This window comes from Tachyglossus aculeatus, chromosome 14, assembly GCF_015852505.1.
Source record: "Tachyglossus aculeatus isolate mTacAcu1 chromosome 14, mTacAcu1.pri, whole genome shotgun sequence".
Lineage (NCBI taxonomy): Eukaryota > Metazoa > Chordata > Mammalia > Monotremata > Tachyglossidae > Tachyglossus > Tachyglossus aculeatus.
In genome coordinates this window covers 56,872,566-56,887,571 of record NC_052079.1, presented here as the reverse complement: position 1 = coordinate 56,887,571, position 15,006 = coordinate 56,872,566, and the positions used below count along the sequence as shown (strand labels likewise).

The 15,006-nt window shown below is 50.2% G+C and overlaps 1 protein-coding gene and 1 non-coding gene across 2 annotated transcripts in view; one reads left to right on the top strand and one right to left on the bottom strand.

The window, feature by feature from the left end:
• Positions 1–6,092, bottom strand: part of CERK (ceramide kinase) — an 88,491-nt gene extending 82,399 nt beyond the window's left edge. The window contains exon 1 of the mRNA XM_038756092.1: positions 5,957–6,092. Within this exon, the coding sequence (XP_038612020.1) occupies positions 5,957–6,092 (136 nt within the window). The remainder of the gene's footprint in view (positions 1–5,956) is intronic.
• LOC119937426 lies at positions 1,274–1,431 on the top strand. Its single transcript, XR_005454095.1, has one exon. It is a non-coding gene; the product is annotated as a U1 spliceosomal RNA (small nuclear RNA).
• Positions 6,093–15,006: the final 8,914 nt, after the last annotated feature.

Genomic DNA, 15,006 nt, shown 5'->3' with positions numbered 1-15,006 from the left:
TAGACTGTGAGCCCACTGTTGGGTAGGGACCGTCTCTATATGTTGCCAACTTGGACTTCCCAAGCGCTTAGTACAGTGCTCTGCACACAGTAAGCGCTCAATAAATATGATTGATTGATTGCAAAGCACTGTTCTAAGCGCTGGGGAGGTTACAAGGTGACCTCCCTTGCTCCCAAGCAACAAGGTCAGGCACTGCAGCAAGCGGCCACTCGATAAATGCTACTGCTTCTTAGATGAGGCCCCTCTGAGGATAAAGGAGGAGGAGAAGTGAGGAAAATGGGAAGGCCAGGAGTGGGTAGTCTGGAATGCCCCTAGGATTTAATCAAATACCCGGGAAACATATGAGACGGATTCTGTTCTTTCCTTATAGACTGATGGAAAAAAAAGGCACCACGCAACTTGATTTAGCCCACCAGATCTCAATCCGAATCTTTCTCAAGGCAAATTAGAGAAGCAGCGTGGCTCAGTAGAAAGAGCACAGGCTTTGGAGTCAGAGGTCATGGGTTCAAATCCCGGCTCTGCCAATTACCAGCTGTGTGACTTTGGGCAAGTCACTTCACTTCTCTGGGCCTCAGTTCCCTCATCTGTAAAATGGAGATTAAGACTGTGAGCCCCCCGTGGGACAACCTGATCACCCTGTAACCTCCCCAGCGCTTAGTAAGCGCTTAATAAACGCCACCATAAGTCAGAGTTAGCCAATAACCAGCCAAAGACTGCTGGGGGCCGCTGAGAAAGTTGTCAGCAAAGAAATCAGCTCTGTTGGGTAACACGAAGACGCAGAATTTTCCGCCCAAAATAGAGAGACGATAATACGCAGAGGAGAGGAAATGAGACCCAGGAGGGAGGGAAGGAAGCTCTGCAGCCTCCTGGGTCCCCCTCCCCTTCCGCCTTCTCTGCACCTTCCTGGGTCATCATCATCATCATCATCATCAATCGTATTTATTGAGCGCTTACTGTGTGCAGAGCACTGTACTAAGCGCTTGGGAGGTACAAATTGGCAACATCTAGAGACAGTCCCTACCCAACAGTGGGCTCACAGTCTAAAAGGGGGAGACAGAGAACAAATAATAATAATAATAATAATAATGATGGCATTTGTTAAGCGCTTACTATGTGCAAAGCACTGTTCTAAGCGTTGGGGAGGTTACAAGGTGATCAGGTTGTCCCACGGGGGGCTCACAGTCTTAATCCCCATTTTACAGATGAGGGAACTGAGGCCCAGAGAAGTGACGTGACTTGCCCAAAGTCACACAGCTGACAGTTGGCGGAGCCGAGATTTGAACCGAGACCCCATGATCCCGTAGGTGGTTTTCCCTGGGTGAGGCTCAGCCATTGCACTGCGGCTGTGCTGACCCCTGCGATTTCCCCAAATGCGGGAAACTCGACTGCATAATTTGTGGTAGTGGGGGACTGCGTTCGCGCTCTCCCCTGGAATTTTTTTTTTTTTTATCCAGCGCTTAGAACAGTGCTCTGCACATAGTAAGCGCTTAACAAATGCCATTATTATTATTATTATTATTATTATTATTATGACCTCTAACTCCAAAGCCCGGGCTCTTTCCACTGAGCCACGCTGCTTCTCTACACCAACAAAACCAAACATACTAACAAAATAAAATAAATAGAATAGATATGTACAAGTAAAATAAAGAAATAAATAAATAAGTAGAGTATAAATATGTACAAACATATATACAGGTGCTGTGGGGAAGGGAAGGAGGTAAGATGGGGGGGGGGATGGAGAGGTCCCCAGAGATGCAGGCCTTCTTTAGCTCTCAGATCCCAGGACTAAGGAGGATTTGGTGGGTGGAAAAATGGGTGGAAATAGAGGGGACCTTTCAGTTCAGCGCTAGAACCGTGAGCCACCCGGGTGAGAGGGACCGATCCTTAGGGGGGCATGGGTAGGGATGGAGGGGTAACAAGCACGGGGGTGGCGAGGATAGGAGATGGAGGGGACAGACAGGTGGCAACTAGAAGATGGCCAACTGAGGCAGAGGAGCCCCTTTTGTGTAAGCAGCAACATGCTCTGACACGCCGGACCCTTGGACAGCCAGACTCAGGTGGACGGAGACAAGCCACAAGGAACAGAGATGTCTCTGGTGTCAGGGTGGAGCAGAGAAGGGCATCAAGGACTGTTCCCCCTTTTAGACTGTGAGCCCACTGTTGGGTAGGGACTGTCTATATATGTTGCCAATTTGTACTTCCCAAGCGCTTAGTACAGTGCTCTGCACATAGTAAGCGCTCAATAAATACGATTGATGATGATGATGATGATGATCAAGGGGGTGGGGGAAGATGGGGATGGAGGGAGGGTAGAAGGACCAGGCCCGTGGAAGGAGATGGTGATGGGGTAGGATTCAATCAATCAATCAATTGTATTTATTGAGCGCTTACTGTGTGCAGAGCACTGTAGTAAGCGCTTGGGAAGTACGAGTTGGCAACATACAGAGACAGTCCGATTCGTTGCGAGGAGGATGACAGGACAGTGCGGGGAGGAGGAAGACAGGGACGGGGTGGGGAGGAGGATGGGGCCAATGTGAGGAGGATAATAATGGCATTTGGCATTCGGAGAAGCAGCGTGGCTCAGTGGAAAGAGCATGGGCTTTGGAGTCAGGGGTCATGGGTTCAAATCCCGGCTCCGCCACTTGTCAGCTGTGTGACTTCGGGCAAGTCACTTCACTTCTCTGGGCCTCAGTTCCCTCATCTGTCAAATGGGGATGAAGACTGTGAGCCCCCCGTGGGACCACCTGATCACCTTGTAACCTCCCTAGCGCTTAGAACAGTGCTTAGAACTCTCCCCCTTTTAGACTGTGAGCCCACTGTTGGGTAGGGACTGTCTCTATATGTTGCCAATTTGTACTTCCCAAGCGCTTAGTACAATGCTCTGCACATAGTAAGCGCTCAATAAATACGATTGATGATGATGATGATGCTTTGCACATAGTAAGCGCTCAATAAATGCTATCATTATTATTATTATTATATTTGTTAAGCACTTAACTATGTGCAAAGCACTGTTCTAAGCGCTGGGGAGGTTACAAGGTGATCAGGTGGTCCCGCGGGGGGCTCACAGTCTTCATCCCCATTTTACAGATGAGGTCACTGAGGCCCAGAGAAGTTAAGTGACTTGCCCAAAGTCACACGGCTGACAACTGGCGGAGCCGGGGTTTGAACCCACCACCTTTTCATTCATTCATTCAATCGTATTTGGTGAGCGCTTACTGTGTGCAGAGCACTGGACTAAGCGCTTGGGAAGTCCAAGTTGGCAACATCTAGAGACGGTCCCTACCCAACAGCGGGATCACAGTCTAGAAGGGGGAGACAGACAACAAAAGAAAACGTATTAACAGGATAGAATAAACTCTGACTCCAAAGCCAGTGCTGTTTCCATTGAGCCACCCTGCTTCTCTGGATGACAGGGACAGTGTGGGGAGGAGGATGGGGTCAGTGTCGGGAGGATTGTGAGGTCAGAGTGGGGAGGAGGAGGAGGAGGAGGAGGATAGGGACGGTGTCGGGAAGAGGATGGGGATGGAGTGGGACCGGGAAGTAGGGTCAGGAGGAGGACGGGGACAGTGTTGGGAGGAGGATGGGGTCAGTGGAGGGGGAATATAATAATAATAATAATAATAATGGCATTTATTAAGCGCTTACTATGTGCAAAGCACTGTTCTAAGTGCTGGGGAAGTTACAAGGCGATCAGGTTGTCCCTCAGGGGGCTCACAGTCTTAATCCCCATTTTACAGATGAGATAACTGAGGCACAGAGAGAAGCAGCGTGGCTCAGTGGAAAGAGCCCGGGCTTTGGAGCCAGAGATCATAGGTTCGAATCCCGGCTCCGCCACATGTCTGCTGTGTGACCTTGGGCAAGTCCCTTAACTTCTCTGAGCCTCAGTTCCCTCATCTGTAAAACGGGGATTAAGACTGTGAGCCCCACGTGGGACAACCTGATCGCCTTGTATCCCCCCAGCGCTTAGAACAGCGCTTTGCACATAGTAAGCGCTTAGCAAATGCCATTATTATTATTATTATTATTATTATTATTAAGTGACTTGCCCAAAATCACACAGATGACAGGGACAGTGCAAGGAGGTGGGCAGGGTCGTTGTGAGGAGGAGGACGGGGACAGTGAGGGGAGGGATGGGGGTGGGGAGGAGAATGGGGTCAGTGTGGAGATAAGGAAGGGGTCAGCCCGGGGAGGAGGAGGGGGGCACAGGGGGGAGGAGGAGGGGGTCAGCGTGGGGAGGACCGGGGGAGGAGAACGGGGTCAGTGCGGGGATAAGGAAGGGGGCAGCGTGGGGAGGACTGCCAGGTCAGAGTGGGGAGGAGGCTGGGGAGGAGGATGGGGGCAGCGTGGAGAGGAGGACAGGGACAGAGTGGGGAGGAGGATGGGGGCAGCGTGGGGATAAGGAAGGGTCAGCTTGGGGAGGAGGGCAGGGACAGGGTGGGGAGGAGGATGGGGTCAGCTTGGGGAGGGCAAGGACAATGAGGGGAGGGGGATGGAGGTGGGGAGGAGAACGGGGTCAGTGGGGGGATAAGGAAGGGGGCAGCGTGGGGAGGACTGCCAGGTCAGAGTGGGGAGGAGGCTGGAGTGAGTGCGGGGAGGAGGATGGGGGCAGCGTGGGGATAAGGAAGGGGGCAGCTTGGGGATAAGGAAGGGGTCAGCTTGGGGAGGAGGGCAGGGACAGAGTGGGGAGGACAAGGATAATGAAGGGAGGGGGCGGAGGTGGGGAGGAGAACGGGGTCAGTGGGGGGAGGAGGATGGGGGTCAGCGTGGGGAGGAGGATGGGGTCAGTGTGGAGAGGAGGACGGGGACTGAGAGGGGACGGGGACCGGGGTGGGAGGAGGATGGGGTCAGAGTGGGGAGGAGGATGGGGTCAGAGTGGGGAGGAGGATGGGGTCAGTGTGGGGAGGAGGACAGGGACAGTGAGGGGAGGGGGACGGAGGTGGGGAGGAGGATGGGGTCAGAGTGGGGATAAGGAAGGGGTCAGCTTGGGGAGGAAGGCAGGGACAGAGTGGGGAGGAGGATGGAGGTGGGGAGGAGGATGGGGTGAGAGTGGGGATAAGGAAGGGGTCAGCTTGAGGAGGAGGGCAGGGACAGAGTGGGGAGGAGGATGGGGTCAGCGTGGGGAGGAGGGCAGGGACAGAGCGGGGAGGAGGATGGGGTCAGTGTAGGGAGGAGGACAGGGAGGACAAGGATAATGAAGGGAGGGGGCGGAGGTGGGGAGGTGAACGGGGTCAATGTGGGGAGGACGATGGGGCTCAGTGTGGAGAGGAGGACGGGCACAGAGCGGGGAGGGGGACAGGGTGGGGAGGAGGAGGGGGTCAGCGTGGGGAGGAGGACGGGGACGGAGGTGGGGAGGAGGATGGGGTCAGCGTGGGGATACGGAAGGGGTCCGCGTGGGGAGGAGGACGGGGACAGAGTGGGCAGGAGGACGGGATCAGCGTGGGGAGGAGGACGGGGGCAGCGTGGGGAGGAGGACGGGGACAGAGCGGGGACGGGGGACGGAGGCGGGGAGGAGGATGGGGTCAGAGTGGAGAGGAGGACGGGGACAGGGAGGGGAGGGGGACGGAGGGGGGAAGGAGGAAGGGATCCGCGTGGGGAGGAGTGCGGGGACAGAGGAGTGGGGAGGAGGATGGGGGCAGCGTGGGGAGGGGGACGGGGGCAGAGCGGGGACGGAGACGGGGGGGAGAGGAGGGAGGATGGGGTCAGAGGTGTGGGGAGGAGGAGGATGGATGGGGTCAGAGGTGTGGGGAGGAGGAGGATGGATGGGGTCAGAGGTGTGGGGAGGAGGAGGGAGGATGGGGTCAGAGGTGTGGGGAGGAGGAGGATGGATGGGGTCAGAGGTGTGGGGAGGAGGAGGGAGGATGGGGTCAGAGGTGTGGGGAGGAGGATGGGGTCAGTGTGGGGAGGAGGAAGGCAGGGCGGTGGCGGGCGGGGGGCGGCGGAGGTGACTCACGTTGGGCGTTCGGGGGTCGCGTCCGGGGTCCGGGGTGGCGGTCCGTCCAGGCCAGCAGCCCCCGGGCCCGGTCCAGCCTGACGGAGCAGGCCCGCCGCCCCACCCGCAGCCCGCCCAAGCCCACGGGCCCCTCCATCCTCCACCCCCGGGCCCGGGGGACGGAGAGCGGGGCGGGGGGGATCGGATAACGGGGGGCGGGGGATGGGATAACGGGGGGCCGGCTAACGGGGGGGGCAGCGGTCCTGGGGGCCCGCCACCGCCTTCGCTTTGTCCTCGGCCCCCGTCGGAGGAGGAGGAGAGGAAATGAGAGCCGGGGGAGGGGGACACAGGGAAGGAAGCTCTCCGGCCTCCGCCACCGGGGGGATGCCAGGCCGGGATGGGGAAGGGACAGGGACAGGGACAGGGACAGGGACAGGGACAGGGGCAGGGACAGGGGCAGGGACAGGGACAGGGGCAGGACAAGGGCAGGCCTGTTGGGCGAGGGGCCGGGCCCGGAGCCTGACGTCAGCGCGTAGGCAAATCCCCCCCGCCCACCGACAGGCCCACACGCAGACCCCCTCCTTCCTTCCCCCCTTTATAATCATAATGATAACATTTATCCAGCGCTTACTCTGTGCAGAGCCCTGTTCTAAGCGCTGGGGAGATTACAAGATGATCAGGTTGTCCCTCGGGGGGCTCACAATCTTCACCCCCATTTTCCAGATGAGGGAACTGAGGCCCAGAGAAGTCAAGTGACTTGCCCAAAGTCACCCAGCTGAGAGTTGGAGGAGCGGGACTTGGACCCATGACCTCTGGCTCCAAAGCCCCGGCTCTTTCCACTGAGCCACGCTGCTTCTCTGCGGCTTCTCTCCTTCCCTCACTCTGTCAGTCCGGCCGGCCGTCGTTCCCTGTCAGGCAGTCATTCCCTCCCTGTCACTCATTCCCTCTCTCAGTCAGTCAGTCAGTCCATCCGTCAGTCATTCCCTCCCTGTCACTCATTCCCTCTCTCAGTCAGTCAGTCAGTCCATCCGTCAGTCATTCCCTGTCAGGCAGTCATTCCCTCCCTGTCAGTCTTTCCCTCACTCAGTCAGTCCATCAGCCATTCACTGTCAGGCAGTCATTCCCTCACTGTCACTCATTCCCTCCCTGTCACTCATTCCCTCTCTCAGTCAGTCAGTCCAACCGTCAGTCATTCCCTCCCTGTCACTCATTCCCTCTCTCAGTCAGTCAATCAGTCCATCCATCAGTCATTCCGTCAGGCAGTCATTCCCTCACTGTCAGTCTTTCCCTCACTCAGTCAGTCCATCAGCCGTTCACTGTCAGGCAGTCATTCCCTCACTGTCACTCATTCCCTCACTCATTCAGTCGCTCAGTCAGTCATTCCCTGTCAGGCAGTCATTCCCTCACTGTCAGTCATTCCCTCCCTGTCAGTCTTTCCCTCACTCACTCGGTCAGTCCGTCTGTCATTCCCTGTCAGGCAGTCATTCCCTCACTGTCAGTCATTCCCTCCCTGTCAGTCTTTCCCTCACTCACTCGGTCAGTCCGTCTGCCATTCACTGTCAGGCAGTCATTCCCTCCCTGTCAGTCTTTCCCTCGCTGTCAGTCATTCCCTCCCTGTCAGTCTCTCCCTTGCTGTCAGTCATTCCCTCCCTGTCAGTCTCTCCCTTGCTGTCAGTCATTCCCTCCCTGTCAGTCTTTCCCTCACTCAGTCACTCCATCAGTCCACCTGTATATATGTATATATGGTTGTACATATTTATTACTCTATTTATTTATTTATTTATTTATTTTACTTGTACATTTCTATCCTACTTATTTTATTTTGTTGGTATGTTTGGTTCTGTTCTCTGCCTCCCCCTTTTAGACTGTGAGCCCACTGTTGGGTAGGGACTGTCTCTATGTGATGCCAATTTGTACTTCCCAAGCGCTTAGTACAGTGCTCTGCACATAGTAAGCGCTCAATAAATACGATTGATTGATTGATTGATTGATCAGTCATTCACTGTCAGGCAGTCATTCCCTCACTGTCAGTCAGTCCCTCACTCACTCAGTCGCTCAGTCAGTCATTCCCTGTCAGGCAGTCATTCACTCAGTCATTCAGTCAGTCAGTCGTTGCCAGTCATTCATTCACTCAGTCAGTCATTCACTCATTCATTCATTCAGTCAGTCAGTCAGTCTCAGTCGTTGCCAGTCATTCATTTACTCAGTCAGTCATTCACTCATTCATTCATTCAGTCAGTCAGTCAGACTAAGTCGTTGCCTGTCATTCATTCACTCAGTCAGTCATCCACTCAGTCAGTCAGCCATTCACTGTCAGTCATTCACTGTCACTCATTTAGTCAGTCATTCACCATCAGTCATTCACTCAGTCAGTCATTCAATCAGTCATTCAGTCAGTCACTCAGTCATTCACCATCAGTCAGTCATTCACTCAGTCAGTCAGTCAGTCATTCACTTATTCATTGTCAGCTAGTCATTCACTCAGTCATATTTATTGAGCGCTTACTGTGTGCAGAGCACTGTACTAAGCTTTTGGGAGCAAAGCAGCTCATATGGGCAACGAAGATTCAGCTGTTGAGGAGCCTGTTCCCGAAGTCATCCCCATACAAGTGGAGACTGCCAAGAAATCCAAAAAGTCAAGTGAAGGAGCGATTAGGTAACGGTTCCGATGGAAAAGCGCGTCCCATTGGAAAAGCGTGTCCCGTTCTGTGCGACTTTCGGGGGAAGCAGTGTAGCCTAGTGGGTAGAGCCCGAACCTGGAAGTCAAAGGAACTGGATTCTATTCCCGGCTCTGCCGCGTGTCTGCCGGGTGACCTTGAGCAAGTCACTTCACTTCTCCGGGGCCTCAGTTTCCTCATCTGGAAAATGGGGATGAAGGCTTGGAACAGTACTTGGCACATAGTCGGCGCTGAACAAATACCACAATTATTGTCATTATTATTATTATTTTGTGTTATGCCTTCCAAAGAAGGGGAGGGCTGATACGGACAGGTGGCGGTTGGGATCAGTCAATCATCATCATCATCATCAATCGTATTTATGGAGCGCTTACTATGTGCAGAGCACTGTACTAAGCGCTTGGGAAGTACAGATTGGCAACATATAGAGACAGTCCCTACCCAACAGTGGGCTCACAGTCTAAAAGATCAGTCAAAGGTATTTATTGAGTGCTTACTGTGTGCGGGCCACTGTACTAAGCACTTGGGAGAACAGAAGATTAGAGCAGACACATCTTCCTCTCTCACTGCCCACCTCCCACAATAATAATGATGGCATTTATTAAGCGCTTACAATGTGCAAAGCACTGTTCTAAGCGCTGGGGAGGTTACAAGGTGATCAGGTTGTCCCACGGGGGGCTCGCGGCCTTAATTCCCATTTTACAGATGAGGTAATGGAGGCACAGAAAAGTTAAGTGACTTGCCCAAATTCTCTTGTACTCTCCCAAGCGCTTAGTACAGTGCTTTGCACAGAGTAAGCACTCAATAAATATGACCGAATAAATGGATAAGACACGACAGAATTAGCAGACATGTTCCCTGCCCATAATGATCTGAGGCCCAGAGAAGTTACTGGAACTGAGGCCCAGAGAAAAAAAAAATGTTGGTATTTGTTAAGCGCTTACTATGTGCCAAGCACTGTTCTAAGCGCTGGGGTAGATACAAGGTAATCAGGTGGTCCCACGAGGGGCTCACAGTCTTCATCCCCATTTTACAGATGAGGGAACTGAGGCCCAGAGAAGTGAAGTGACTTGCCCAAAGTCACACAGCTGACGAGTGGCGGAGCCGGAATTTGAACCCATGACCTTCTGACACCCAGGCCCGGGCTCTATCCACTCGGTCATGTCCTTGGAGGTGGGGACTGTGTCTACCAAGTCGGTTGTATTGTACTCTCAGAGTGCTTAGGACAGTGCTCTGCACACAGTAAGCGCTCAATAAATACAATTGATTGATTGATTGATTGCTCTGTGCAAGGTAAGCGTTCAGTCAACACCATTTTACCCAGAGGCCTTAGTGACGGGGCAGTACACAAATCAGGGTTTTTCTGGGGAAAGAAAGGGTTTGCTTTCTTCTGCCACTCTATGGCAGCAAAAACCCATGAGCAATCAATCAATCAATCAATCAATCAATCAATCATATGTATTGAGCGCTTACTGTGTGCAGAGCACTGTACTAAGTGCTTGGGAAGTACAAGTTGGCAACACATAGAGACAGTCCCTACCCAACAGTGGGCTCACAGTCTAAAAGTCTAAATAAAAGCAAAGAAAAACTGACTGGATCCTAGCATTCCATCCCATGTCCTGGGAAGTATGGCTGGAATATGGAAAACGGTGACTTTGGGCAAGTCACTTAACTTCTCTGTGCCTCAGTGACCTCATCTGGAAAATGGGGATTACGACTGTGAGCCCCACATGGGACAACCTGATCACCTTGTACCTCCCCAGCGCTTAGAACAGTTCTCTGCACATAGTAAGCACTTAATAAATGCCATTATTATTATTATTGTATCCCCCCAGCATGGCTCAGTGGAAAGAGCCTGGGCTTTGGAGTCAGAGGTCATGGGTTCAAATTCCAGCTCCACCGATTGTCTGCTGTGTGACTTTGGGCAAGTCACGTAACTTCTCTGTGCCTCAGTGACCTCATCTGGAAAATGGGGATTATGACTTTGAGCCCCACGTGGGACAACCTGATCACCTTGTACCTCCCCAGCGCTTAGAACAGTGCTCTGCACATAGTAAGTGCTTAATAAATGCCATTATTATTATTATTATTATTGTATCCCCCCAGCGTGGCTCAGTAGAAAGAGCCCGGGCTTTGGAGTCAGAGGTCATGGGTTCAAATTCCGGCTCCACCAATTGTCAGCTGTGGGACTTTGGGCAAGTCACTTAACTTCTCTGTGCCTCAGTGACCTCATCTGGAAAATGGGGATTACGACTGTGAGCCCCACATGGGACAACCTGATCACCTTGTACCTCCCCAGCGCTTAGAACAGTGCTGTGCACATAGTAAGTGCTTAATAAATGCCATTATTATTATTATTATTATTGTATCCCCCCAGCGTGGCTCAGTGTAAAGAGCCCGAGCTTTGGATTCAGAGGTCATGGGTTCAAATCCTCGCTCCACCAATTGTCAGCTGTGTGCCTTTGGGCAAGTCACTTAACTTCTCTGTGCCTCAGTTACCTCATCTGTAAAATGGGGATTATGACTGTGAGCCCCACGTGGGACAACCTGGTCACCTTGTACCTCCCCAGCGCCTAGAACAGTGCTCTGCACATAGTAAGCGCTTAATAAATGCCATCATTATTATTATTATTATTATTATTGTATCCCCCAGCACTTAGAACAGTGTTTCGCACATAGTAAGTGCTTAAATACCATCATCATTATTATTATTATCCTTTGGACTTTGGGCAAAGGGGACAGGGACTAAACCTGGGCCCCTCGCATTATTCATTCACTCGCTCAATCGTATTTATTGAGCGCTTACTGTGTGCAGAGCACTGTACTAAGCGCTCAATAAATACGACTGAATGAATGAACGTCTCACATAACCACGGGTCCATTGGCTGACTACCCAATTTCCCCTAGGAAAATTTTCCAGATTAACTCTCGGCACCTTAAACCTCGTCAGACCAACATCTTCCCTTAACAGTCAGCTGAGAAGCAGAGTGGCTCAGTGGAAAGAGCCCGGGCTCTGGAGTCAGAGGTCACGGGTTCAAATCCCGGCTCTGCCAACCGTCAGCTGTGTGACTTTGGGCAAGTCACTTCACTTCTCTGTGCTTCAGTTACCTCATCTGTAAAATGGGGATTAAGATTGCGAGCCCCTCCGTGGGACAACCTGATCACCTCGTAACCTCCCCAGCGCTTAGAACAGTGCTTTGCACATAGTAAGCGCTTAATAAATGTCGTTATTATTATAATAGTCATGTATTTATACCTCTGCAGCTTGGCTTAGTGGATAGAGCTCAGGCCTGGGAGACAGAAGGACCTGAGTTCTAATCCCGGCTCCGCCACACGTCTGCTGTGAGGCCTTGGGCAAGGCACTTCACTTCTCTGGGCCTCAGTTACCTCTTCTGTAAAATGGGGATAAGAGTGTGAGCCCCACGTGGGACAGGGACCGTGCCCGACCTGATTAACTTGTATCTACCCCAGTGCTTAGAGCAGAGCTTGGCACATAGTAAGCGCTTAACAAGTACCATTATTATTATATAGTGTAGTGTATATATTAGTGTATATATGTGTATATATATATATAGTGTATATATATGTAGTGTATATATATTATTATATAGTGTATGCAGTTAATCACTCAGATGATTTACCCTGACATATCCTCACATCTGCCTATCTCTTTACATTCTTTTTCTATTCTATTTACATTCTATTCTATTACATTCTATATACATTCTATTTATTTATCATCATCATCATCATCAATCGCATTTATTGAGCGCTTACTGTGTGCAGAGCACTGTACTAAGCGCTTGGGAAGTACAATTTGGCAACATATAGAGACAGTCCCTACCCAATAGTGGGCTCACAGTCTAAAAGGGGGAGACAGAGAACAAAATCAAACATTATTTTACTTGTACATATCTATTCTATTTATTTTATTTTGTTAGTATGTTTGGTTTTGTTCTTCGCCTCCCCCTGCTAGACTGTGAGCCCGCTGTTGGGTAGGGACCGTCTCTATATGTTGCCAACTTGGACTTCCCGAGCGCTTAGTACAGTGCTCTGCACACAGTAAGCGCTCAATAAATACGATTGATTGGTTGATTGATTGATTCTTGTTTATCCTGCTGCTCATTCTCATTTTGTGTGTGTACATTGTACACCCTACCCGCGTTAGATTATAATCTTGTAGAGGGCAGGGCCAGTGACTTTTTGCTTCTGGTGTCCTCCCTCAAGTGTTTCGTACAGAGCTTCATGCACAAAACAGAACCTCAATAAATACCACCAATGACAGGCCTGGATGTTGCATTTCTGGAATGAATATATTTGTACGTATTTATTTCTCTATTTATTTATTTTATTTGTACATCAATCACTCAATCAATCGTATTTATTGAGCGCTTACTGTGTGCACAGCACAGTACTAAGCGCTTGGGAAGTCCAAGTTGGCAACATATAGAGACGGTCCCTACCCAACAGTTTAAATAGAACATATTTATTCTATTTATTTTATTTTGTTAATATGTTTTATTTTGTTGTCTCCCCCTTCTAGACTGTGAGCCCGCCGTTGGGTAGGGACCGTCTCTATATGTTGCCAACTTGGACTTCCCAAGCGCTTAGTCCAGTGCTCTGCACACGGTAAGCGCTCAATAAATATGATTGATTGATTGATTGATTAGGGACCGTCTCTATATATTGTCAACTTGTACTTCCCAAGCGCTTAGTCCAGTGCTATGCACACAGTAAGCGCTCAATAAATACGATTGAATGAATGAATGAATGGAAGAAATAAAGGTCCACTTCAAAAACTCACCTTTCAATCAATCGTATTTATTAATCAATCAATCAATCATATTTATTGAGCGCTCACTGTGTGCGGAGCACTGTACTAAGCGCTTGGGAAGTCCAAGTCGACAACATATAGAGACAGTCCCTACCCAACAATGGGCTCACAGTCTAAAAGGGGGAGACAGAGAACAAAACCAAATATACTAACAAAATAAAATCAATAGAATAGATATGTACAAGTAAAATAAATAAATAAATAGAGTAATAAATATGTACAAACATATATACATATATACAGGTGGCATATATTAAGGAGGCAGACGGTAATATAAACACATACAGTGCGGATGTAAGTGCTGTGGGGCTGTGGGAGGGGTGAATAAAGGGGTTTGAATCCAAGTACAACAACAATAATAATAATGGCATTTGTTAAGTGCTTATTATGTGCCAGGCACTGTTCTAATCACTGGGGTAGATACAAAGTAATCAGGTTGTCCCACGTGGGGCTCACATTCTTCATCCCCATTTGACAGATGAGGTAACTGAGGCGCAGAGAAATTAATAATAATAATGATAATGGTGGTTTAGTGCTTATTATGTGCCAAGCACTGTTCTAAGCACTGGGGTAGATACAAAGTCATCAGGTTGTTCCACGTGGGGCTCACAGTCTTCATCCCCATTTGACAGATGAGGTAACTGAGGCGCAGAGAAATTAATAATAATAATGACGATGATGGTTTAGTGCTTATTATGTGCCAAGCACTGTTCTAAGCACTGGGGTAGATACAAAGTAATCAGGTTGTCCCACGTAGGGCTCACAGTCTTCATCCCCATTTGACAGATGAGGGAACTGAGGCACAGAGAAATTAATAATAATAATGACGATGATGGTTTAGTGCTTATTATGTGCCAAGCACTGTTCTAAGCACTGGGGTAGATACAAAGTAATCAGGTTGTCCCACGTGGGGCTCACAGTCTTCATCCCCATTTGACAGATGAGGTAACCGAGGCGCAGAGAAATTAATAATAATAATGATAATGATGGTTTAGTGCTTATTAGGTGCCAAGCAGTGTTCTAAGCACTGGGGTAGATACAAAGTAATCAGGTTGTCCCACGTGGGGCTCACATTCTTCATCCCCATTTTACAGATGAGGTAACTGAGGCGCAGAGAAATTAATAATAATAATGATAATGATGGTTTTTGTTAAGCGCTTATTATGTGCCAAGCACTGGGGTAGAAACAAGCTAATCAGGTTGTCCCGCGTGGGGCTCACAGTCTTAATCCCCATTTTAAGGATGAGGTAACTGAGGCACGGAGAAATGAAGTGACTTGCCCAAAGTCACACGGCTGATAAGTGGCAGACCCAGGATTAGAAACCCATGGTGCCGAGGGAATTTTTACACTTGGCAAATCCTTTGAATTGCAGAGAATTGCAAAACTCCTAAAGCAATATCGAGTTCACAAACCCAGTTCGTTACGTTTTGAACTCGAAATCATCATCATCAATCGTATTTATTGAGCGCTTACTGTGTGCAGAGCACTGTACTAAGCGCTTGGGAAGTACAAATTGGCAACATCTAGAGACAGTCCCTACCCAACAGTGGGCTCACAG